The sequence below is a fragment of the Antennarius striatus genome, chromosome 8 (genome assembly GCF_040054535.1).
Source record: "Antennarius striatus isolate MH-2024 chromosome 8, ASM4005453v1, whole genome shotgun sequence".
Classification (NCBI taxonomy): Eukaryota; Metazoa; Chordata; class Actinopteri; order Lophiiformes; family Antennariidae; genus Antennarius; species Antennarius striatus.
Window position 1 is genome coordinate 17,620,001 of NC_090783.1, and position 22,500 is coordinate 17,642,500.

The 22,500-nt window shown below is 40.6% G+C and overlaps 4 protein-coding genes across 8 annotated transcripts in view; all 4 read right to left on the minus strand.

Annotated features, from left to right (window-relative positions):
- LOC137599846 (adhesion G protein-coupled receptor L1-like) overlaps window positions 1–7,161 on the minus strand; it is a 48,444-nt gene extending 41,283 nt beyond the window's left edge. Inside the window, exon 1 of the mRNA XM_068321039.1 lies at window positions 6,477–7,161. The gene's annotated coding sequence lies outside the window, so the exon portion shown is untranslated. The remainder of the gene's footprint in view (window positions 1–6,476) is intronic.
- A 3,699-nt stretch (window positions 7,162–10,860) lies between these two features.
- LOC137600457 (nucleoredoxin-like protein 1) lies at window positions 10,861–13,730 on the minus strand. Of its 4 annotated transcripts, none has more exons than XM_068322104.1 (4): window positions 13,522–13,730; window positions 12,765–13,054; window positions 12,449–12,538; window positions 10,861–12,336 (listed from the first exon to the last, which is right to left on the minus strand). In XM_068322104.1, the coding sequence occupies exons 2-4, from the start codon at window positions 12,998–13,000 to the stop codon at window positions 12,009–12,011; spliced, it is 654 nt and encodes a 217-aa protein (XP_068178205.1). In that variant the 5' UTR covers window positions 13,001–13,054; window positions 13,522–13,730; the 3' UTR covers window positions 10,861–12,008. The 4 variants fall into 4 exon arrangements, with proteins under 4 accessions (XP_068178205.1, XP_068178204.1, XP_068178203.1 ...); XM_068322103.1 differs by having other exon boundaries at window positions 12,765–13,057; XM_068322102.1 differs by having other exon boundaries at window positions 13,410–13,730.
- Window positions 13,731–13,984: 254 nt separating this feature from the next.
- Window positions 13,985–17,328, minus strand: LOC137600456 (nucleoredoxin-like protein 1). Of its 2 annotated transcripts, none has more exons than XM_068322100.1 (4): window positions 16,446–17,170; window positions 15,126–15,388; window positions 14,928–15,017; window positions 13,985–14,753 (listed from the first exon to the last, which is right to left on the minus strand). In XM_068322100.1, exons 2-4 carry the CDS (start codon window positions 15,359–15,361, stop codon window positions 14,417–14,419), a joined length of 663 nt encoding a protein of 220 aa, XP_068178201.1. In that variant the 5' UTR covers window positions 15,362–15,388; window positions 16,446–17,170; the 3' UTR covers window positions 13,985–14,416. The 2 variants fall into 2 exon arrangements, with proteins under 2 accessions (XP_068178201.1, XP_068178200.1); XM_068322099.1 differs by lacking the exon at window positions 16,446–17,170 and adding an exon at window positions 17,186–17,328 and having other exon boundaries at window positions 13,994–14,753.
- Window positions 17,329–21,963: 4,635 nt separating this feature from the next.
- LOC137600344 (adhesion G protein-coupled receptor E5-like) overlaps window positions 21,964–22,500 on the minus strand; it is a 16,208-nt gene continuing 15,671 nt past the window's right edge. The window contains exon 18 of the mRNA XM_068321920.1: window positions 21,964–22,500. This exon is cut by the window's right edge and continues 2,398 nt beyond it. The gene's annotated coding sequence lies outside the window, so the exon portion shown is untranslated.

A 22,500-nucleotide genomic window follows, 5' to 3' on the forward strand; every position in this document is an offset into this window, starting at 1 on the left:
CGCAGAAGACTGTCTGTCAGCAATTCACTCCGGACTACGAGGAAAAAGTTCCAAATTTATTGAAACAATAGCAGTTGAGAATTCCGTCTCAACAGACAACATCATAGATATGGATGAAATACCTTTAACGTTTGACCTGCCTCAAACTACAACAAGACAATTTAGTCATCAATTATGGTGAAAACAACCGGCCATGAGAGAACACACTGCATGCAATTGACTATGCAATTGAAAACAAATGACTATGACAAACAAATACCTCCCAAAAATCATAGTCATTAAAGTTAACAAAAAAAGCTGGATGATAGAAACCTTAATGACTGAATGGCTGAAGGAGTACTATGACAAGTGCCCGGGAAGATTTTTTTCACCAGAATAAAGCATTGCTTGTTTTGGACAGTATGAGGGTCCAAGTTACAGATTTTATGACAGTGGCAATTAAGAGAACAAACTTGGAGGTACAACCAAGTTTTTGCAGCTACTTGACATCAGCGTGAATCGCACATTTTAAGGGGCACTCCTATGTGAGTGGGAGGCTTGTATGACCAGTGACGACAAGTCATTTATAAAAACTGGCCCTATGCAAAAAGCATTCTTTTATGGGGTAAGCCACTGGGTCCTAACTGTGTGCAGCAGTATCAAAGAATCCATGATCACCAACGGGTTCCATAAGGCTGGACTACAGCATGGAGAGAACAGCGCAACTTCAGTGATAACTATAACTGGCGATCATAGCGACATTGAGAGCGATACCAAGAAACTAAATTGATGTGTGGTAGAGATGTTCTGAGCCTCTGCAACTCTGACACTGAAGAAGACGATGACATCTGTGGTTTTAGTACACAGAACAAGGATGAATAAAAAACGTTAGTTCGAGCTGCCGTTTTACTGCCGTGTTACAGGCACCGCTTGGATGCAATTACGGTATGTAAATAAACATTTACAAAATATTACTGTGTAAATATGTTATTTCAAAATGTTTGTATACAGTGTGCCCTCTCGAATTCGTGCTTCAAGGATTGCGACTCCACCTCATCACGGATTTTTAGTATGCAGTCACGTGATACCGTACGCGCATTCTATTGGCTGACATCATCCGGAAGTGCGCTTGTTCCATCAGTCTCGTACTTTGGTGAGATACAAAAGTGCTTTAAACAGTCGATAAGAGTGTGGGAAAAGGTAATATAGATAGAAGGTGGTTTAATATCAGAATGAGGAGGGTTCATAAACGTTTAAATTACCTTTAAATAATAAGATAAATAGATCGCAATCTCGATCGTTGATTCTTCAAATGGGTGTGGTTCCTGGAGTACATTAACCGCAAAGAACGAGGGCGCACTGTATATATTTATACACTGGTATATATGCGATTCATAGTCTGGTGCAGCTAATATTTATTAAAAAATTTGTTTTAAAATTTCTTGGGTGCAGTTTATATCCCAATGCGCTCCATAGTCCAGGAAATACGGCAACTTTTGGCAAGAGTAAAGACTACTGATATTGTTTCTAAAATGTGTTTAGTGTAGGAAGTATGGACACAGATTGATGAAGGTTTCTGACAAGATTCGCTGTGTATATCCTCTAATTGTAGTCCATTGTGAGCAAAACTGCTAATTCAAGAGCAGACCCACTTTACAGAAATGTTTATAAGATCTTTGTTAGTGCCTCACGTTCAATGCACTTCATTACATAAAATTGTTGTGATGTTATTTGTTGTGTACACTGTTTCTCACAAGAGTCGACAATGTTACTGCAAATAGGAAAATTAGTACATCTCTATAACATATGTAATTGCATCTAACCTAAGCTTGATGCTTTGATGATAAATGAATCTTGGAATACTGGAATGATTTTTAAAAATTGCCAATAAATTCCACTGAGTGAAGCTGTTAAGAACCAAAAGTACAGTAATGTAATTTGTTAGATATTCATGACTGACTGCAACTGCTGAATACATTTTAGTAATGATATTTACATTGTAGTTATGTATAAACACTACCATACTGTCTGAATTTTGTCTAAGGTTTGAAACAAAGAAAGGCCCAGGCTGTTTCACTGTGCCTCAGAGCACTGTATGTAAGATACAAAGCCTGGTAGGGCCAGAAAGCAAGAACAATAGGAGTACAAGGAGGACTGCATTTTCCATGGGCCAACATTACATATGGGTTATAAATTTCTCCACGCAGACTATCTGCTCTCATTGGGTGAGGGACATTAATTTCCTTGGGGGTCCCCTCTCGGCCCCTGTAGAGTTGGCTAGGATTTAAAATGAGAGAGACACCCTCTTTCTTCCTTCCTTGTTCTCAAGCACACGTCTGTGCTCCCCAGCACAAATCCATCAAGCAAGCATGGAACACTTTGATAATAAATGGATAATTCAAGTCCTGTTACAGCCAAAGTACCATCACTAGCACCCTTTATGTCTAGACAGAGTAGACCAATGACTGATTATTGAACTGTGCAGCATTCATGTGAGTTGTCAGTGTTATAAATACAGCTGCCTTTTTTCTTTTTGCTCATATTATTTCTTCCCCTCCCCACCTTTTTTCTGTCACTCACCCACACATTCACACACATGCACATGCGTGCGCACAACACACAGATCTTTGTTTGTAGTACATAGTAAAGACAGGGGCCATTTTTCTGCAACCTGCAATCCCTTCTGAGCCCACCTCTTCTGTAATACCATCCCCCTTTGACTTGGGTGTCCCACTCCGTCTATATTGACTGACTGACCTCACACACATCAAATCATGCCTAAACATACTGCTTATTGTTGGATATGCATGTGAATGTTAGTAGCTTAGATGTAATGAAATGTATTAATTGAGGTATCTTTTTGTCAGTTGATATTGCCACTGTTAATAAGATTTATTGTATTTTTGAGAAATTGTATCATTGTTCACAATTACTATTATAAAGACTTTTTGAGAGTGCTTGTGCTTCAGTTTCACCTGTGATTCCAGCTTGCTATTTATTCCCTGTTTGCAGAGTGGTGCCCCTTATTTATTGATAATGTTAATAATAATGTAAATTTATGAATTAACTATGATTAATAATTTTTATAAACATTATTACAACAAAATTTACATCACATTAGCATCAATAACTGTTGTGGTATACAAATATTAACTTGAATGGAATAATACATTATTATGCAATTAAATGTTATTAATCAATAATCATATTTTAATCATGGAGACAACATGTAATCTGCAGTGGAGCGGCACAGTGGGACCACGAGTAGTGCTGTTGCCTCACAGGAAGTGGGTTCAGGGTTTGATTCCTCTCTGCGCGGAGTTTGTATGTTCTCCCTGTGTCTCTGTGGGCTCTCTCTGAGTTCTTTGGTTTCCTCTCACATCCACAATCCTGCAGCTTAGTCACACCAAAGTTGTCTGTAGGTTTAAGTATGAGCATGAATTGTTGTCTTTCATGTGGCCTTACAATGAGCTGCAATCTCATCTGGGGGGTACCCTGCAGATGGCAGTAGCTCAGTTGGTTGAGCGAGTCGTACAATGATCACAGGATCGGCGGTTCGATTCTTGCTCCCAACCAGCCATCTTCAGAGTGTGAGCTGACAGTGGGAGGTGTCAGCTCACCTGCCGAGGTGCTCGCATTGCAAAGTCGCTGCTAGTCACTCTGCCTCCACCTGTACTATTTAAATACGTACAGGCCACTAGGGTGTATTTGTGTTCGTTCAAGGCCTGTACACAACGTATACTGTATGTATTCATGTCTAATATATGTATAGTCTGAGTGTAAAAATAATTTGGCATTTTATGCAGATAATTTCTATAATTTTAGTCAAATCCCTTAATGTTGAGAAATATGGCTCTTCTCACTGTTTTTTTTAAATCAATATACAGAAAATACCTAGTGGATATTCATGAAGAGTAGTAAAGTAGATCACACTAAACAGGTGGGTCCATACTTTATTTTTTCAGTTAATGTAATAGAACCCTAGGCACAGCCAATAACCAAACACAGTATCTTTTGCAAAAACACAAATAATAGAGTATGTGGGTGAACAATATTTGCATCTATTTTGATAACTGATTAATCAATTTGATCAGGTCTAGAGCAGAAATCCCAGACACTCAGCAGCCTTTCTCTTTTATTTTCTGTACTTTTTTATTACTAAATGGAAAATGCATCTGCAAAATAAGCTAGTTCCTTCATAGTTCTTTTACTGTATGAAATTGAATGAAACAAAATCAACTTTATTAATCCCCCATAGGGGAAATTATTTGTCCACTATAGTACACTAGTAATTAGGCACAAGTGTATATAAGTGGGTACAGGCCCATAACACATTTACAAGGGGCCTGTAGGCATGCAAGTGATGGTGAGGTAAAGTGGCGGGCATCTCCTTCATGTGGCGCCCCAATGAGCAGCTTATAAACATGACAGCACCTTGCTCAAGGGCGCCTCTGCAGTGCTCGAGAAATGAACTGGTACCTCCCACTGCCAGTTCACTCTCCAAATTTTTTTCCCCCAACACAAGCCTTGAACCAGCCACCCTCCAGTCCCCATGGCCAAGACTTAGGCCCCGTCCACCCGTAGCCCGGTATTTTTGAAAACGCATCTTTATCCCTCCGGTAAGGCCTTTCATCCACACAACAACGCATATATCCGGGACAAAAATGGAGGTTTTCGAAAACTCTGGCCAAAGTGAAGTTTTTTAAAAAACGCTGGGTATTCATTTTTGTAAAGACGGCTGTAACAGAGGGTTTTTTGGTCTGGGTACGTCTCCCTGAGACTAAAACTGCTGTAAAATCATGTGTGTGTTTACATGTACAGTACAAACAGAATGGACGGAGTTAAAACCGTGTTGGCGGCAAGAATTGTCCAGTCATTTTTGGTCATCTTGTTTTTCATGCCGAAGTGCTGCTGCTTCACACTGAGCACAGACAAAAGTCGGCTGTTTTGGGATGCGCTTTGTGATGAAGGTCGTCCTCCAGGGAGAATGGCGTGCATTTCCACTTGTCTTGGTCCTCGTTCCTGTCATTGTTGGAGTTGTTATGGTGTTGTTCTGCTTATAAACATGTTGATCAATGCACTTATGTGGTAACGTGTGGACAGAGATTTTTTGAAAACAATGTTGTGTGGACGTAATGTTTTTTTTATATATCATTTTTTTCATATAGATGCGCTTTCCGAAAAGACCCGGTTACGTGTGGACAGGGCCTTCGTGGACTGAGCTCCTGCAGCATATTTATCATGTTTTGTGATTTTTCTAGAGATCAAATTTTTGCTCATTCATTTTTAAAACTGGTGTTTATCACTGTTTGTGAAGGTCTTATATGATGAGGATTAAAATGAGTACCCTGACTTCACCTCAGCTCTTTTTCATTTCAAAGAGAAAACCTGTTGTCGACTTGTCAACCAACAACTTCTTGGACAGTGAAAATACTCATTAGCTAAAACCACAGTAAGTAAAATTCCAGCTGACCTCAGCTCAAAACAAGCTACAAATGCTCAGAGCACAAACAGACAAACTGTCTGACTGACAAAAACTGTCATAATTGGAGCCTTTGTGAAGTGGCCCAGACTGAAAGAGATAAATATTGTGTTTTTTTCCGTCAAATAACACTAGATCCTTCCAGTCATTTGTGTGGTGTGTGTGTGTGTGTGTGTGTGTGTGTGTGTGTGTGTGTGTGTGCGTGCGTGTGTACATGCATATACTTTTTTCCTCTTGAAAAGGTTGAAATAAATTATTTCTGCATGCAGTTTTCTGCAAAGAGCTGATGACTTTTTCCAGGATTTACCCTGCCTCTCTCCCATTGCCACCTAGGACTCCAGTATAACTCAAGACCTGTATACTGGACAAGCGGATAGGTGACTGTACTTGTCTCGTCTTCAAGGAGATGAATAAATGGATGAAAGCATCACCTGCCTTGATTCAATATTAATCTGTTGTCGTTTTCACTGCTTCCCTCCTCACAGCCACTCCTTCCTACTACCAGCCTCGCCTCCTTCACTGACTCAGCCCTCTTAATCCTTCCCTGAAATATTGATAATGTACTCTCATTCTCTTCATCTGTGTGTGTATATTCCCCTGTGTGTGTTTACAACACTTTTCATTGCAGTATAGCAGACACTGCAATGAAGATGTGTGACAGGATGGGACAAGTCAATTTCTCTCTGCACTCCTCTGAGGCCAAGGGGAGACTAATCACATGCTCATTAATATTTCACATAACTCCGATGCTACTACTGAGAGCTTCAATGGCATAGGACCAACAAGACCATGACCCAGCACAGCAGCATATCGAACCCCTGTCCCTGACTGAATGGCCTTTGACAGCACTAGTAACAATAGCAGCAGCAAACCTTAAAGCTAGAAAGACAGACAGACAGACAGACAGACAGACAGACAGACAGACAGACAGACAGACAGACAGACAGACAGACAGACAGACAGACAGACAGAAGGGGGGCTGGATAGATGCACATATCCTACATCCTCATCTTACCGTCAATCATCCAGTTTCCCTCCGCCTTGTCCTTCTCGCTCACTGCGTCTCCCGCATCCCGTCTCTCCGCGCCCTCACCTACTATATTCTTCAGCCTGTATATCGCTGGGCTCCGACCGATGCATGGAAACGAATAACAATTTTGAATGAGTTTATTTGCGTCGGTGGCCTACAGCTATGTATGCGGTGGGTCCAACAACTGGGCGTTCCAACCCCAACGAGCAATGCAAGAGAGTCTTGACACCCTCCCTCCGTTATGCTCGATGTCTTTCCCGCTGTTCTGTGTGACTGTGCATCACGTTGGTATCATAATTCCCCACGGGTTTCATGTCCAGAGATGGTGCGGGCTATAGGCCTAGGTCGATGGATGAATTAAAAAAATAAAAAAAAATAAAAAAAAACCCCTCAGCGATCAGGCTAAAAAAAAATCATTGGGCGAAAATCGACGAGTAGAACTGGGTTGCTCTGTATCCATTCCTTGGTTTTTAAAAAAAAATCTCATCAAGCCCCGTTGTTGTGTATCATTGCGGATAAAATGCTTCGATATTTCATTCTTCGATTTAACAGAAAATGACGTCGACGTGATAACAGCCGCTTTGCATATCCTTGAAGAATCGTGAAGAGGCGCAGCAGCACATTAGGATGGATGGAGATATATCACGCTACTGAAAAAACAAAAGGCAACAATCACCTTTTAAAGACATGCTGGAACAATTCAAACAAAAACAAAAAATAAACGGAGACGGGTTTTTTTTAGCTCCTGGCCTCGCCTTGCATCCGTCCTTGTCTTTTCTCTCTCTCATCCTCTGGTCCGCTTGTTGCGCGTTCTGCACTCGAGGGCGCGCAACGCGTGTACCTGCGCGTGCACGCGTATATGTTTGTGTGTGTCTGTGTGTAGAGGCAGAACGAGCCAGAGAACGAGGAAGGGCTTAGAATGCGTTATCAAGGTTTGCCTGAAAAGTGAGAAACAATTGGCAGCTGTGTCTGACCAGCTTTGATTAACATTTTAGCATGGTCTCTCCAAAAAAGAAGGATATGGAGAAAGCGCAAAAAAAAAAAAAAAAAGTGTTTACCTGCGCAATATTGCAATAAGCACAGGTATTTTCCGTTAAGCATGGCCTATCAGAGTGCACCCCTGCTGTCTATCCCTGGTAAATCAGGAGGCTGCGGCTCAAGAGGTCTGTCCTATGCTCAAGGCCAGCATCATTGAAGTCTCTGATAGTCCTTGGTCGTCTGCAGTAGTCATGGTACCCAAGAGAAAGGGCTCCAGGTGGAGGTTCTGTGTGGACTGACTGGGGTGACAAGTGACGAGGTGCATCCTTGCAGAGCTCTTTGCATGTTCGTTGATCGAGGAAGGAAACACCAGTCAAGGGAAAACCAAGTCAAAATTTGTGATGAAAGCTTTTGGCAGTTACACGGTGCTCACGGCATCAAGCAAGTCTATCAGTAAGTACAAAGAATAGCAATACACCCTCTTCTTTTATATATTAGAAGGAGGTGTGTTTTTCTGCAGAAAGCACATCAGAAGGAGGTGTGTTTTACCAATTCCCACACTTCTTTAACAAAGATACTTCTTAGCTTCATCTTTATCATGCAGCTGGCATAACCCCTATGTTCCTCCCTTCCTCTCTTCTTCCTGCAGACAGCCATCAAAAAGCCTTGACTCCTCTTTTTGTACTCAAGTGATTAATCAGGAGTTGTTTTGCCTAAAACTATTAAAGCGGTGCCTCACTTTATTACTACATTTTCTAAATCAAAGTTATCAAGAGGACATGATTTACACAATTCGGTTATAGCGGTTTACATGAATCCCAACACAAGAAAGGAATACTACCCCATTCCGTGGGTGGACGATACTAGACCTGGTGTCATGGTTGTGCAATTGAAACCTTTGCAAGAATTTCCCTCAACTAAGCCATCTCACATCAGTGTTTAGCAAAAACTCACAGTCAGCCTTCTCCAGATAGTCACGGAATAGCTGTCTTTGAAGAGATCTGGCGCGAATAGAACTTGTTATCTTTGTTGCCACGTCAATTATTTCTTTCATATGGAACATTTCAGCGCATAACACCTGTTGATGGATTATGCAGTGGTAAAAGTCTGGGAAAAAACCATTCTGCCTACACTTGGCAGTAAATCCTTTCAAGCAGTGAACCATGTATAATCATGGCGTTGCTGGACTCCTAGCCACGCCCTCACTGCTGAGGTGTGCTCGGATGATTGATGCGGTTACCTGGACTCCCGACCACACCTTCTCTCCTGCAGCCTGTTAGCTGTATTGGTGCCTCGGTTTTTAGGGACAATTGCATTGAAAACTAGTTCATTACTAAAAGCTTCATTCATTGAGAACGCGGGTGTCCCATTATCAGGGTGGCTGTACTGCAGCCACACAACGGTTGATGACTCTAGAAAGCAGCGCTTTGAAGTTTCCTGTATTGTGTATGGTTTCGAATAAAACAGAATGTACCTTAATGTACATTCGATCAGTTATTTTTGATCAGCTATGTTCTGGAGTAATAATTATTGTTATTATTATTTCCAGTTACTCAGAAGAGCATATGCTGGAGTCTTCATCAATTTAAGGAAAATATTTAATGCCATTTTTGTGTAATTCTGCTAAAAGATTAATAAAGACAAAGCAGCACTGGTGAAAACATTAACTCCTCATAAGGGGAATATAAAATATAAAAATAAAACTTGTATGAAACAGAGCGGTTTGCTGCCTATCGTGTCGATACCTCCTGGATTGTTTGGATTAGGGTTCAGATTGCTGACGGTTTGCTTTGTAATTTCTTTCCAATGGAACCAACCAGAAAGAGATCTGAAGTCTGAGAACATTTAGAACTGGTGGGAAGAACAAAGTAGATTTCAATTTTAAAGAAACTTATTTTGAAGCTCTGTTACTCACATAGTAGAAAAGAATAAACCACACACATGTCATTTTTTAATTTTCAGGTGAAGTGTTTGTTTTGTTCCCAGCACCTGGTGTACAGTAACAACATGTCATCAATGATGAGGCGTTACTGACGCAGATATGAGAATGAAGCCGGCGATGCTGCTGCGATGACGTCTCCAAATTCCGACTTTTATCTCACAATATAAACCTTGGTTTTTTTGTCAGTGGCACTAATCCTTCTATGTAACTCACACACACAAACACATATGTATATATTTTATTACATAGACATACTGTACATGTAATATATGTCTATTGTTTTATTGAACCCTGCAAGGATCAATAATCATAAATCAATTTCCTATAATATATGGCTACAATATAACAAGCAAGGATTAACACATTAAATTAAATTATATTCAGTTTAATTCAGACAACATACGCTATACAAAAAATGTCAAAGCACTGTTTTCTGGGGTTATTGATCGTTGTGTGGCTGCAGTACAGTCACCCTGCCAAAGGAGGCGCCCACGTTCTCAGTGAATGGGACACCGAGTAATGAACCACTTTTCAGCCCAATTGTCCCAAAGGGTTTGAGTTCCCATGGGGCACCATTCAGATGTCACTAGCTGAGGGCGAAGGAATGTATATGAAGGGTAGAGACTGATTAGGGGAGTGGCAGCAGGTGAGTGGGTAGAAGGGAGTTTAACGGAATGAGCTGATTGCAAGTGGATCAGGGCAGGACAGGATCTGAAATAACATACATTATCCAAAGCTCGTTTAAACCAATCCACTGGACTTTAAGAAAGTTCCTTGAAGACGTTTCATTTCTCATCCGAGAGGCTTCTTCATTTCTAGTGGTGTCTGGTCTTGTCCCAATTTATTAACCTTGTGAGGCATGGTCAGTGCTATTCATGTTCCTATGGCCATAGTTGAAACCCTGAACAATGGTTGATGGGGGTGCCAGGGGGTGTCAAAGGGGGTTGTTGAAATGCAAGTTTCACAAAACCTTAGGCCCCGTCCACACAAACTTTTTGAAAACCCAACTTTTTTTAAGCGGCATCAAAAACGATTCGTGTTCCACACGACAGCGTTTTCAAAAATATCTCCATCCACACATAAAGGCATCAGTGCGTTGATCAACACATGTACAAGCAGAACAACTCTGAGAACGACAGGAGAGAGGAGTGGGACGTGTGGAAATTCACGCTGTTCCTCCATGACAGAGTTCTCCACCAGCAGACAACGCATCCCGGTCTGACCCAGAACTGGTGTCGTCGTCTTTGGCGAGGAACGTGAATGAATGAATAAAAACGTATACAAACTTTATGACACATAAATAAAGAAACAGACGAAGGATATTTAAGTGCAAAGCATGTTTATCAGCGCATCTTCGACGTGGAGCTGTTATACATCAGAAAATAGCCGGTTTTAGCTCCGTTTGTACATGTAGATATAGGTCACATGCATGACGTCACAGCGGTTTTGGTCCCAGGGACACGCCCCCTGGATAAAAAAAGTTGCGGATACTGCCCCCACATGACAACGCAGACCCAGCGTTTTTAAAAAAAAACCCACCTTGACCAGCGTTTTCAAGAAGTTGCGTTTTCGTTCCGGATATCTGCGTTGACGTGTGGACGGAAGGTGTAAACGCAACAAAAAAATTGCAATTTGGTTGGTATTAGCATGAGAGACATCACCTGGGTTAATCTGCTGAGTCGTTCTTTCAGGGAGTTACGGAAGGATCTGATTGTAAGTGGGCGAACGGTGATGTCGCAGCCCCCCCATCCCCCTTTCAGAGATGGCTTCTCCACTTTGATATGGATGACTTGTTTCACTCCTCTCTGCAGCCATCTGTCTTCCCTGTCCAAAATCTGAACATTGGTATCTTGAAATGAGTGTCCCTCTTCCATGAGGTGAAGGAAGACTGCTTAGTCCTGTCCTGATTATGGGTCTTCTGTGTTGAGCCATGTGCTTATGGAGTGTTTAGTTTCCCCCATATAGACATTTGAGCATTCCTTGCTAAATGTAACTGTATATACTAGATTGCTCTTCTGAACGTGTGGGGTCTTTTGAGAGGACAAGTCTTTGTCTAAGGGTGTTGCCCGGAATTCACAATAATTATTATTGCAGTGATGTTGAATAATTCATAACATCACAGAAATGTGTTACTGAAATTGCTTGAATAATTACAGGCTGTGATTAAAAAAAAAAAAGGTTGGACTTGGCTCAAGCCTCATCTTGGCTTGACTGTATACTTGGCAGCATTTGAAGAAATCAATTCTATGCTGAGATCAGCATTGGTCAACAGTATTCATAGTTCCTTTGGATGCATTTATATATGTTTTTATTGGATGATTGCAAATCTATTTCTACTTACATTGGAGCTATATTTGCTGCAAGTTCACAGCTAAGTGTTGATAAATGAATCCAGACATGTCAGGTAGAGTGTTCATGAAAAGAAAAGAAAACTGGTTTTCTGACATTCAACTGTAAAAAACAAAAATAATTCTTTGGTGAAGTAAAACTAGCTGTAAGTTAAATTTGCAGCATCAGTAGAAAACACTGTTGAAGCTTTGATGATTAATCAAGGCAACATCTATTGAAACATCTTTTACCGTGGTTCACGGTCACCCTCAGAATGGTGCCGCTCCTCCATCTTTATCTTCTGCCATGATTCCAGTCTGGCACATGTGCTTTTTCTTCCCTTTCTTCTTGTCATATTCCACCTTGTACTTCAGTCTTCTTAAAGGGTCAGTCAAGGTGCGCATGGACTTCTGCTCAAAATCCTCGCTAATCATGAAGTTCCTGTCAATTAGCTCTGCCGCTTCCTGCCAGTTATGGTAGCAGTCTGGGCCAAGCCCAACTATCTCCTTCACAGCATTAGAAGTGAGAATCGAGCAGTCGGGACGCAGTACCACCACTGTGGGCAGCTGTTCCACATTGAACATGGCTTCCAACTCCCTGTGAACACAGACAGGTGTACAACCTGACTTTAACTGTACAACTAGATAAGGGAATTTATATATATTACAAAGCTGGTTGTTGACAAAATTAACTGGCTGGTTCCACACACCTCCTGTAGGGGTCCTCATATGCCAGGAACAGGGTTTTCTTGGGCAGGTCTTTAAGGAAGCTAGACTGTTCTTCCTCTGACTGGTCCAAACTGACAGATAAAATATGAAGTTGCTGAGAGATAGACTACACATCCAGAAAATATCTCCCAATGTTTATTTTATCTCACATGTGCAACCAATTGTTTAGATATCCAATAGATTTAATATGTAACTTTATCAATTTTGTCATTTCATTAAATTTAGGTTTGGGAAAACATTTTATCAAAGTAGAACATGAATGCTGACAACCCCATAATGTGTGTATTGACAGTGTACCTAATGTAAAGGAGAACTAGCTGAGCAGAGCGATCCACATAGGATTCATCGGTCAACTGTTTGAAGAAGCTGTTGAGTGCGGGAACAAACTGTTGGCAGCTCTCACATGCAGCAGATGCAAAGAAGAGCATCAGGATGCGGTTTTGCAGATACATGACAATCTCACGTTCTGTGTCAAGCTCATCCTGATCCTTGTTGTTCTTCAACAGGACCTGATCAATGAACAGATCCACCATAATGAAAATGGACTGGAAGGAGGGTAGGGGCTGGGAAGGGCAGAGACTGGGAAGCTGCTAAGAAAGAAAAGACAACAAATAATATGTTAATTTAAAATAAATCCAATGCTGAAAGAAAATAGCAGACAAATGCTCGTGAGGGTTCTTTGTGTGCATGTATAAAGTAATATGAAGTAAGCTCAGACCACCAGTCATAACACAAAAGAGCATTTACTCAAATTCATCTTACATACTGTATGATTTCATGACTCTGCCATATTACTTCTGTATATGTATGTATATGTATTTACAGTATGTACGTAGCATATGCTATGTATATATTCCACTCTGTCAGACCTACAAACCTTCCATTAATCACATTATCCCATCTTGCTTGCGGTTAAATTGGATAATCCTCGCAGTTGCTTACCTCTTGCAAATATTATCCACCTCAAGGCTACAAATCCCAACAGGACACTGTCTCAAAATATTTTTTTCAGCACGTCATGAATTGCACTTAAACCAGTGCACATGACACTCACTTGATGACTCTCTCCTTCATGTTGATAGCAGTGGCTGCTCACTCTCTCTCTCTCTCTCTCTGTCTGCACTCCACCTCCTGTCCTTTGTTTGGGAGGGAAGGATTGAAAGACAAGGTGACTGTGACAAGGAACATGAGGTGCTTAGTGATTGTGTGTGTGTGTGTGTGTGTGTGTGTGTGTGTGCGCGCGCGCACGTGCGTGTGCGTGTGTGTGTGCATGCGTGCATGTGTGTAAATTTACAGGATAAAACACACACACTTAAAAATATAAAAGAATGAATAATAAAGGCCTTGCCATTCTGTGCGGTCAGGGGAGGCAGGTGAGGCACGTCCTCACACATCACACATTCTAGACGTCACACAAATAACAGTCACGAGACAACTTTACTATTCATTTAAGTTGTACATCTGACCACAAAATGAATATAAATTTATTAGCCACCCTACATTGGGCTCTGATTTTTCTTGAACAACATTGCAAAATGGACTCACAAATATGATGATTATGATTATTATAATCATTATTAACAGGGGAAATTATAATAGTACTCATGACTGTAAGAATAGTAGCACATTTCTTAAAATCAACTCAGTTGCATTTCATTTCATTCAGACACCTGTGCAGAAAGGCAGAGCCATCTATATATCAGACACTATATTCTGACAACCCAAAAATGAAGTTCTGTTCAGTACAGATTTGTTTTTCATTCTGGGCAGACAAAAAAAGAGCCTTGAAATAGGCTTTATAAGAGAACAAAGTGAAATTATTTTTGAAGCTGAGGATGAAGTCCTTCAAGACAATTAATACAAAAATCGTTGCCTTTTATATTTACACATTTATATTTCTGTTTTTTCTTCATCACCTCTTCCATGCTCCTTTAACTTCTTCCTTTTTTCTAAGTGTCACATGTTCCATACTTTTCTTCCTCCTCGTCCTTTCCACGGTTGCCATTCCCCCATAACTTCCACCATTTCTTTTTCCTCTTGTCGTCTTCTGTCTTGTACTTGAGTCTCCTAACAGGATCTGTAGCACTCCGTAGATTTAGGTTGTCAAACTCCTCGTTAAGCATAAAGCTCCTCTCGATGAGCTCTGCTGATTCTTGCCAGTCTCGAAAACAGCTGGAGCCGAAATGACAGATGTCTTGCACAGCATTTTGTGAGAGGATGGAGGCATCAGGACGAAGGACAACTACTGTTGGCACATCCTTCACCTTGAACAAAGCCTGCAGTTCTCTGTAAAACAGTAAAATCATATATAGGTATGACAGTGCTATGTATAAAAATGAATATAATAAAAATGTCTTATTTAAATGGGATTTTTTAGTGTTTTAGAATGACAGTTTAATATCTCAAGTACTGTAGGTTAAACATTATGCTAATATAGAACTTGTTTATTCATCCACCTACTTCCTGTATGGATCCTCAAAGGCTAAAAAGAGAACCTTTTTGTGCAGCTCTTTAAGGAATCTTTCCTGCTGCTTTTCTGATTGGTCCAGACTGGAGAGCAAGATTGAAATGCAAATGTTATTACGAAAGTAAGAATGCAAGTTCATATGATCTCATGAGTGGATGAACATACAGTAAAAGAGAGAAACTGGTACTGACCTGATGTAGATGAGAGCAAGCAGTTTGGGGTATTCAATATATGCTGGATCTTTCAGCCTTTTAAAAAAGTCATTCAGAACAGGCACAAACTCCTGACACTTGCCACACTTAGCAGATGCAAAGAACAGCATCATAATACGGTTTTCAAGGATCCCGACAATCTCACGGTCTGTGTTGAGTTCATCTTGTTCCCAGTTGTTCTCCACCAGAACTCTGTCCACGAACAGGTCCACCATGATGAAGAGAATGGTTATAAAGGCCCTCTGTAGAGATGGTAAAATACAGATTTGGATATTCAGGATTTGCTTGAGCTTTCTCATAGTTTATTGCAGTTCATTCTCTGCATCCATGAATCCTTAACAGAGAGAGATCTCTATCTAAATATACATTTGTGAAGAGATGCAGAGAGTTGTTTTTTTTTTACTATAATATTAAAATGCGTATTGTGGCCATATTACAAAACTCATCTTTAGGAATTACTTACAAGAATGCTACTACTGTGATTACACAATGTTTAATTTACAGTGGCAGCACATTGATCTGTCTGCTTTTTATTTCTGGTGCAGCACAAGAAGTCCCTCAAAGCTGAACATTCATTCATCTTCCTAACCAGCTTCATCCGCTGTCACGGGTCGCAGGGTGCTGGAGCTTATCCCAGCCAACTGGGGGCGTGAGGCAGGGGAAACTCAGCTCAAGACGCTAGTGCACCACGGAGCCACACACATACACAGACAAACTCTCAAAATTAAATAAGCATCTCTGCTACCTCTATTTTGCACATCAATTGGAAGATGGAAAAAATTCTCACTTTCTTTGAAGGGACAGTAAAGTTAATTTTAAGTGACATATATGTTATTCATCATTATGAAAAATAGAAGAAAAAATACATTTTATGTGTGAATTTATTTGAAAGTCGCGTCTTTTTGCTGTTCTGTTGACACAACTGTTCACCGCGTAGGCGACCATGATATTTTTGGTGTAAATCGCGTGACATATGACGCCCACATGACCACTGAATGTGGAAGCTGCTGCGGCGCAGATTTTAAGCTTTTTTGACCAAACGGATGATGCTACACATATAAAATTTATTTTTTCTTCTATTTTTCATAATGATAAATAACACGTATGTCACTTAAAATTACTGTCCCTTTAAATGCAAGGAAAACATATGTCCACTGCAGAGGAAATGATATAAAATAAAATAATTTATAAAATACATAAACCAAAATCATTTTCCTGTGATTATTATATGGACAACTATGAGTTCTAGATAGCAATAGAATACATTCATTCATTCATTAATTCATCTTCAGTACCCACTTCTTCCACTGTCCTGGGTCGCGGGGTTGCTGAAGCCTATCCCAGCGGGACTTGAAGTATGAGGCAGGGGACACTCTAGGTGCAGCGCCAGTGTGCCCGGAGTGAAAAGTTTTGGGTTGACTTTCATTTTATTAGAATGTTTTTTTGTATTTCACTGTATGATGTTCTCTTTTGAGGATTACTAAAGGACTTACTGAAGTGTGTTGGCTACAACAGCTTTTGCAAACTACAGTCAACATGCTCAAACTAAACAGAGTCAGGATCACTGGGAGAGAAGGAATCAGCAGGATAGTGTTTTCTTTGAGGTTTAGAACAAATAATCGGTTAAGAAACTTTTCAAATGTAGAAATACTGTTAAGGCTTATCAGTTAAGGCTTATCAGGTCTGTGCCTTTCTTCAGCCGGATTGTATTTTGTTGCACCAGTCGCTGCAGATTCTAAATGGACGGCAATAACCTCACAATTAACAGCTTGTTCTCTGGCACTGAGCTAACAGACGGGCTGTGTTTTAAGCTGAGCCACCATGTACCTTACCTGCAAAAAAGAGGATTTACTAGAAGACTTATAGCAGAGCTCAAATCCTACTTTTGTAAAATGTATTTCACTTCCATGGATCAGTTTTGAAGCTAGTGAACTGCACCTGATTGACACACAATACTACCTTGATACTACCTTGTTTTTCAACTAGTAATTAAATTCCCAGTAGTCTATAAGTAGTAGCCTGTAAGTCATTCATCTCACCTTATAAATCCACGACTCCTACAACGAATGAAATATATCCGGTTTCTCTTCTCATTCAAGCATTCTTTGTATTTATTGTTGTTTTCGTTTTCAGGAGAAATCCTAAAGACCTAGTGTTTCAGGATAACTTTCACTGGATTTTCACTCCTCTGTGAAATGTCTTTACATTGCACTCTGTCATCAACTGGGGAGATTACAGATAGCTGGAGGCGTGGCAAGGCGGTTAAATCAGAGTCAGAGGTTGTCCCTGTGCTTCTATGTGTGCTTGTTGGTGTCCTTACAGCTTAACAGCGGCAATCTTCTTACTTGAAGAGAATAAAGGTAGAGGAAATGAAGGACGCATGAAGTAACTTAATTGGATTGCAGAGGGAGGACTGACATGTTACTTAATTGGAGGAAAGTAAGCCAGACAGGAAACAAAAATTACACGTTTGATGCCATTATCATGCAAAAATTCCTCATGTCTTTTGGTATTCCCTTCAAAGGGAAATGATGTAAGATGTGCTTTTACTAATTGTTTTGTAACACTGTCCCGTCAAAACTTTAAATTGATTCTTCTGTATAAAATCAAGGTGATTTAATAATTAGGAAGGTAAAGGAAATTAACTGAGACCAGTCTGAACCTACTGTAGAAAAGTAGATATTGATCTTAAGAGGCTTTGGGAGAAAATACCTGTGGTAAATATAGTGAGGGAAGAGAGGGGAGAGGGAAAGAGGGAGACAGAGAGAAAGGAGGGGGGTGCTAATACGGCTAGTCTGAATCATACAAACATGTCTGGGTACACCGACCAACACACATAGACACACAAAGGTCTTCCTATAGCTTAACATAAGCTTACTGTGGACATGTGAGCAGACTCACACAATGAGGCAGCAGTAGCTCAGTATCTCAATCCACTGGGTAAAGGGCTGACGACTGCAGGGCGGTCGGTTCAAGACCTTTGTGGAGCAAAAACTTCTGGAACTGGAAGTGGGAGGTACATCACATCCAGTGTGAGTATAAACTTCACTTTAACATCTTAACTCTTGTCCTTTTTCAACTCTTGATAATCTAATTGCATCCCCACTGTTCTTTTCTTCAGTTCAGGGTGCATGGATCATTTTGAATATTGAGACCTGCATGCCTTTTCTGCTGGGCCACTTCTGGTTTATCCAACACACTACACAGAGGGCCAGGGCTATATTAGCAATACAGAAACCTCAGTTGTTTGGGACATAAAGAAGCAACATTTCTCGCAGTCATGTTTAAAAGTTAAGTTGTTGCTGCCATCCGGTGTTAGCTGTCAACAAGCTGAGGCAAAAATCAATAGGTGACCTTTTCCAGTTCTATCACTTTTTGAAACCTTTGTTATTTCTTTAATGTTACTAGTGCCAATTACGTTTTAGCTATTGTTACCTTTGCATACTATTGCCAGAGGAGGCAATATTGAGGACAATTAAAACTAAAAACTGGGTAAGAATATTAGGAGATTTAGACAGATTGTAATTCGTTGTGGTGTAGATGATGCACGCCTGAGAAAGACTGAGGTCCTCAAGGCTAATGTAGAGTCGGTGTGCACATACAGTATCCAAGGACCGTGGCAGACCAAGTAGTTTTCTCTGGACCCCTCCCAAATTTGATCAGCGATGATATGAAATACTATCAAAATCTAGAAAAATTATGTCAGTTCACTACAGTAACTTAATTTGCATTGTGTGTACCCAGACAAAGTCAATATAGGACAATGAAATGTGTTTTTTTTAAACATTAGGTCTTTATCATCTAAGGCTCTTTTAGTTAATGATCTAATAACTGAACACAGCATTGATATTTTTGGACTAACAGAAACCCGGCTACATAAGGATGAGTATGTTAGTCTGAAGCCTCTCCTCCCAGCCATATTAGCACTCACATAACACGTGATAGTGGACGGGGATTTGGCGAGGCGTCTAATTTAGCAATTAACCTTAAACATGGGTAAAGCTACATCACTTTTGAGAGTCTTAGAATGAATGTGCTACCTATTATCACATCAGCATCTAAATTATTCTGGCCCTGCAGCTTTAAATTGAGCTCATTAAGATGTAATGTAATGTCAGCCAAAAAGGCAGCCATATCCATCTTGTGCTCAGCTTGGAAAAAAAAGTGAAAACTGTGTCATTTTCTTATTCTTGAACTTCCCTAAGAAAGCTGATATTTCTTTTCCAATAGACCTGAACCATTCCAGTGCATTTCCATTACTCAGTCACCAGTAGCGGGTCACTGGTATTTGCCTCAAAACTTCCAGAAATTCTCTCAGTGTCACAGCTCAAGCAAGACTGATGGAAGGCAAAAGCACGACAGACAAGCAGGGAGGTCAAGAGGGTAATCAATCCAACAGGCAAACAAATCAGACGACAGGCAAACAGGCAGAATCCAGAAATCAGGCAGGGTCAAACACAAGAGTAATCAAACCAGGCAGACAGATCGGACGAGGGGTTGGCAACAGGCAGGATCCGGAGAACAGGCAGATAGTGATGTCCGCTTTGTTCCGGCGCGCCCTGGACTCGGTGGGCGTTCCCATGTGAAGCACTGCTCCCGAGCTTCAAACATGGAAAAACCACATTAACTGATGACATTTGTCACACAAGCGCTAAGCGCCCCATTCACCAGGTGACCCACTGGTGCCCCCATTCACCAGGTGACACACTGGCGCCCCCATTCACCAGGTGACACACTGGTGCCCCATTCTGCGTGGGTTTTCTCTCTAAACCACAAGTGTCATTTTTAATTTACAGGTGTTTGCTTTGTTCCCTCCACCTGACGTACAGTAACAACACGTCACCAATGATGAGGCGCTACCGATCCAGACGTGAGGATGAAGCCGGTGGTGCTGCTGTGATGACGTCTCAGACATAGACCTTGTTTTTTTCCAGTGAAACTAATCATTCCATGTAACTCACACACACGAACACGTGTATATATTTATATTAAATGCACATACGTGAACATGTAATCTATTTCTCTTATTGCTTTAATTAACCCTGAAAGGACCAACGATCATAAAATAATTTCCTATACCATAATATATGGCTACAATATAGCAAGCAAGGATTAACACATTGAATTAGATTATATTCGGATTTATTCAGAAAATATATGCAATAAAGGAAACGTCAACGTGCTGTTTTCTGGGTTCACTGACCATTGTGTGGTTGCAGTACAGAACACCCTGCCGAAGAGGGCGCCCACGTACTCAATGAATGGGGCGCCGAGTAATGAAACAGTTTTCGGCACAATTGTCGCAAACGTTTCAAAGCCCCATGGGGCGCCATTCAGACATCACTACAGGCAGAATCAGAATCAAATGACAGGCAGGATTCTAAGGCTGGAGAGTCAGGGCAAAGACTAAACAATCTGGCAGAGGACAGAGGACTGAACAGGATCTATGAAGGGTAGTGGCTGATTAGAGGAGTGGCTGCAGGTCAGTGATGGGAAGGCAGGTGCAGAGAATGAACTGATTACTTTTATACCAGAGTAGGGCAGGATCTGAAATGACATGATACATTAGAAACATCAAAACAAACAAGAACTAATTGCCAAGAGACGTGACATTCAGATGGTGATGCTCAAGGGAATGAGGATGTCTTAAGGAAGTTGATGATTTCATCACTGTGCTCACTGCTTCAGCAAAATGTTCTGATAACGTGGCACACAGTACTGTTTAATGAATGAGACAATGGTAAGTAACACTATCTGAGTTGTCCTCTTTCATCCGGGGCAAAGCCCCCCCTCTCTTTTCCCACCATGGCAGGGACACAATCTGTGGTGACAGAGAAAACCCGCTTCAGATCTATGCCTTTCTTTGTCAGCATTTCTTTTATTGCTGCATATACGTCCTCTCCTTTTGTGTATTTCAAGTGGTGTTTCACCCAGAGTTCCCTTTATCTTTGTGAAGGAACCTGATATACACCAAAAGCTCGGCATTATCAGTAACATGTGTAGACTTATTAATGGACAAAGATATGCATGGTGCACTCTGAGTACTAATGTTTTTATCTACTTCTGTTTCTGATTTTCGGGTTGCTGTTGAAGCTAACTTCAGGATTTATTTGATTTTTTTCACACATCTCATCCTTCTGTTTGCCCCTTAAATAATGTCTCCTCAGCAGTGTTTAGGTACTCCTTCACTACTGTCCCACCACTAAAAGGTTTTGGATCGGCTCAACTGAGTGGATCTACCACAGTGTTAACCGGAGTAACAGTGCCCGCCGTTTATAGTCGCGACCGTCGGAAAAAAAACTCCAAGAAACTCTATTCTCTTGAATTTGTCAGAGATTGTACGGGTCGTCATTTGGTCATGCCTGCTCTAGAGCATAAGCATGGATTACATCAACTCTAATCTAGGAGTGCTTCCCATACGAAGACAGAATGGTCTTCATCTCCAAACTGGAAGGTTATTATGCTAGTTGTAATAATAATGGATTCTAACAGCAGGAAAGAGAGGACATTCCTATTTTATACAATAGGGGCTGCAGAGCTGGGGGTTGAACCACTGACCATCTGATAAGTAGACTCTACCAATAAATCGATGGCTTTACCATGGTGTACCTCAACTCTAGCCCGTAGCTGGTTGGGATAGGTGTATTTTTGGATAATGGTCAAGAATAAATTAATGAATTCTCCAGTTGCTCATAAACGTCATGACTTGTGTTTGTTAATTGCACTTTAGACAACAGTTATTTTAATTTAAATGACTGGCGATGCGTCTGTGGCATAGACACCCACACACAAGAAAATGGATGGATGGATGGATAAATAGATGAAGTAAAAGCTTTATTAAAATTGGTGGTACATATTCTTTAAGTGAAACAGTATCAAACAAATACAACAAATAAAAATGTGAAAATCAGGCCATACCTTTTAGCTAAAACAGCTATAGCATACTTTTGCTACAACATTCTTGCATTCACAGAGTACTGCATAAAGCATGTAGCTTCAACAAAAAAACTACATTTTACAATGTAAGACTGAAATTTACATCATCACAAAATTGCCATTACAACAACAGCCAAAGAACAATCTGGACATTAAACCCAACCAATGGCAATTTAAATAGCCATTATGCCATCCTCCGGTATTTTTGTAGATTTTCTAAATTTTCTGCTTTTTATTTAATTTGGTGGTCACTTTGGCTCTGAAATAGCTTGTGGCAAGTTTTCAAGAACGCCTCTTTATATTCATATAAAAAACCCCACATTTTCCATATGATAAATAGAAAGGAGATGGGGCTTTGATGGTAGTCAAAGCCCCATCTCCTTTCTATTTATCATATGCCATTCATTTATTCATTCAT

Excerpts from the sequence above, each read along its gene's own strand:
- LOC137600457 (XM_068322104.1), bottom strand. The coding sequence starts at position 13,000 with ATGGTGGATCTGTTCATTGATCAGGTCCTGTTGAAGAACAACAAGGAT. Across the intron at positions 12,539-12,764 it reads CTAGTTCTCCTTTACATTAG|TTTGGACCAGTCAGAGGAAG; the intron begins GTACACTGTCAA and ends TTTATCTGTCAG. Across the intron at positions 12,337-12,448 it reads TATGAGGACCCCTACAGGAG|GGAGTTGGAAGCCATGTTCA; the intron begins GTGTGTGGAACC and ends CTGTGTTCACAG.
- LOC137600456 (XM_068322100.1), bottom strand. The coding sequence starts at position 15,361 with ATGGTGGACCTGTTCGTGGACAGAGTTCTGGTGGAGAACAACTGGGAA. Across the intron at positions 15,018-15,125 it reads CTTGCTCTCATCTACATCAG|TCTGGACCAATCAGAAAAGC; the intron begins GTCAGTACCAGT and ends CTTGCTCTCCAG. Across the intron at positions 14,754-14,927 it reads TTTGAGGATCCATACAGGAA|AGAACTGCAGGCTTTGTTCA; the intron begins GTAGGTGGATGA and ends ACTGTTTTACAG.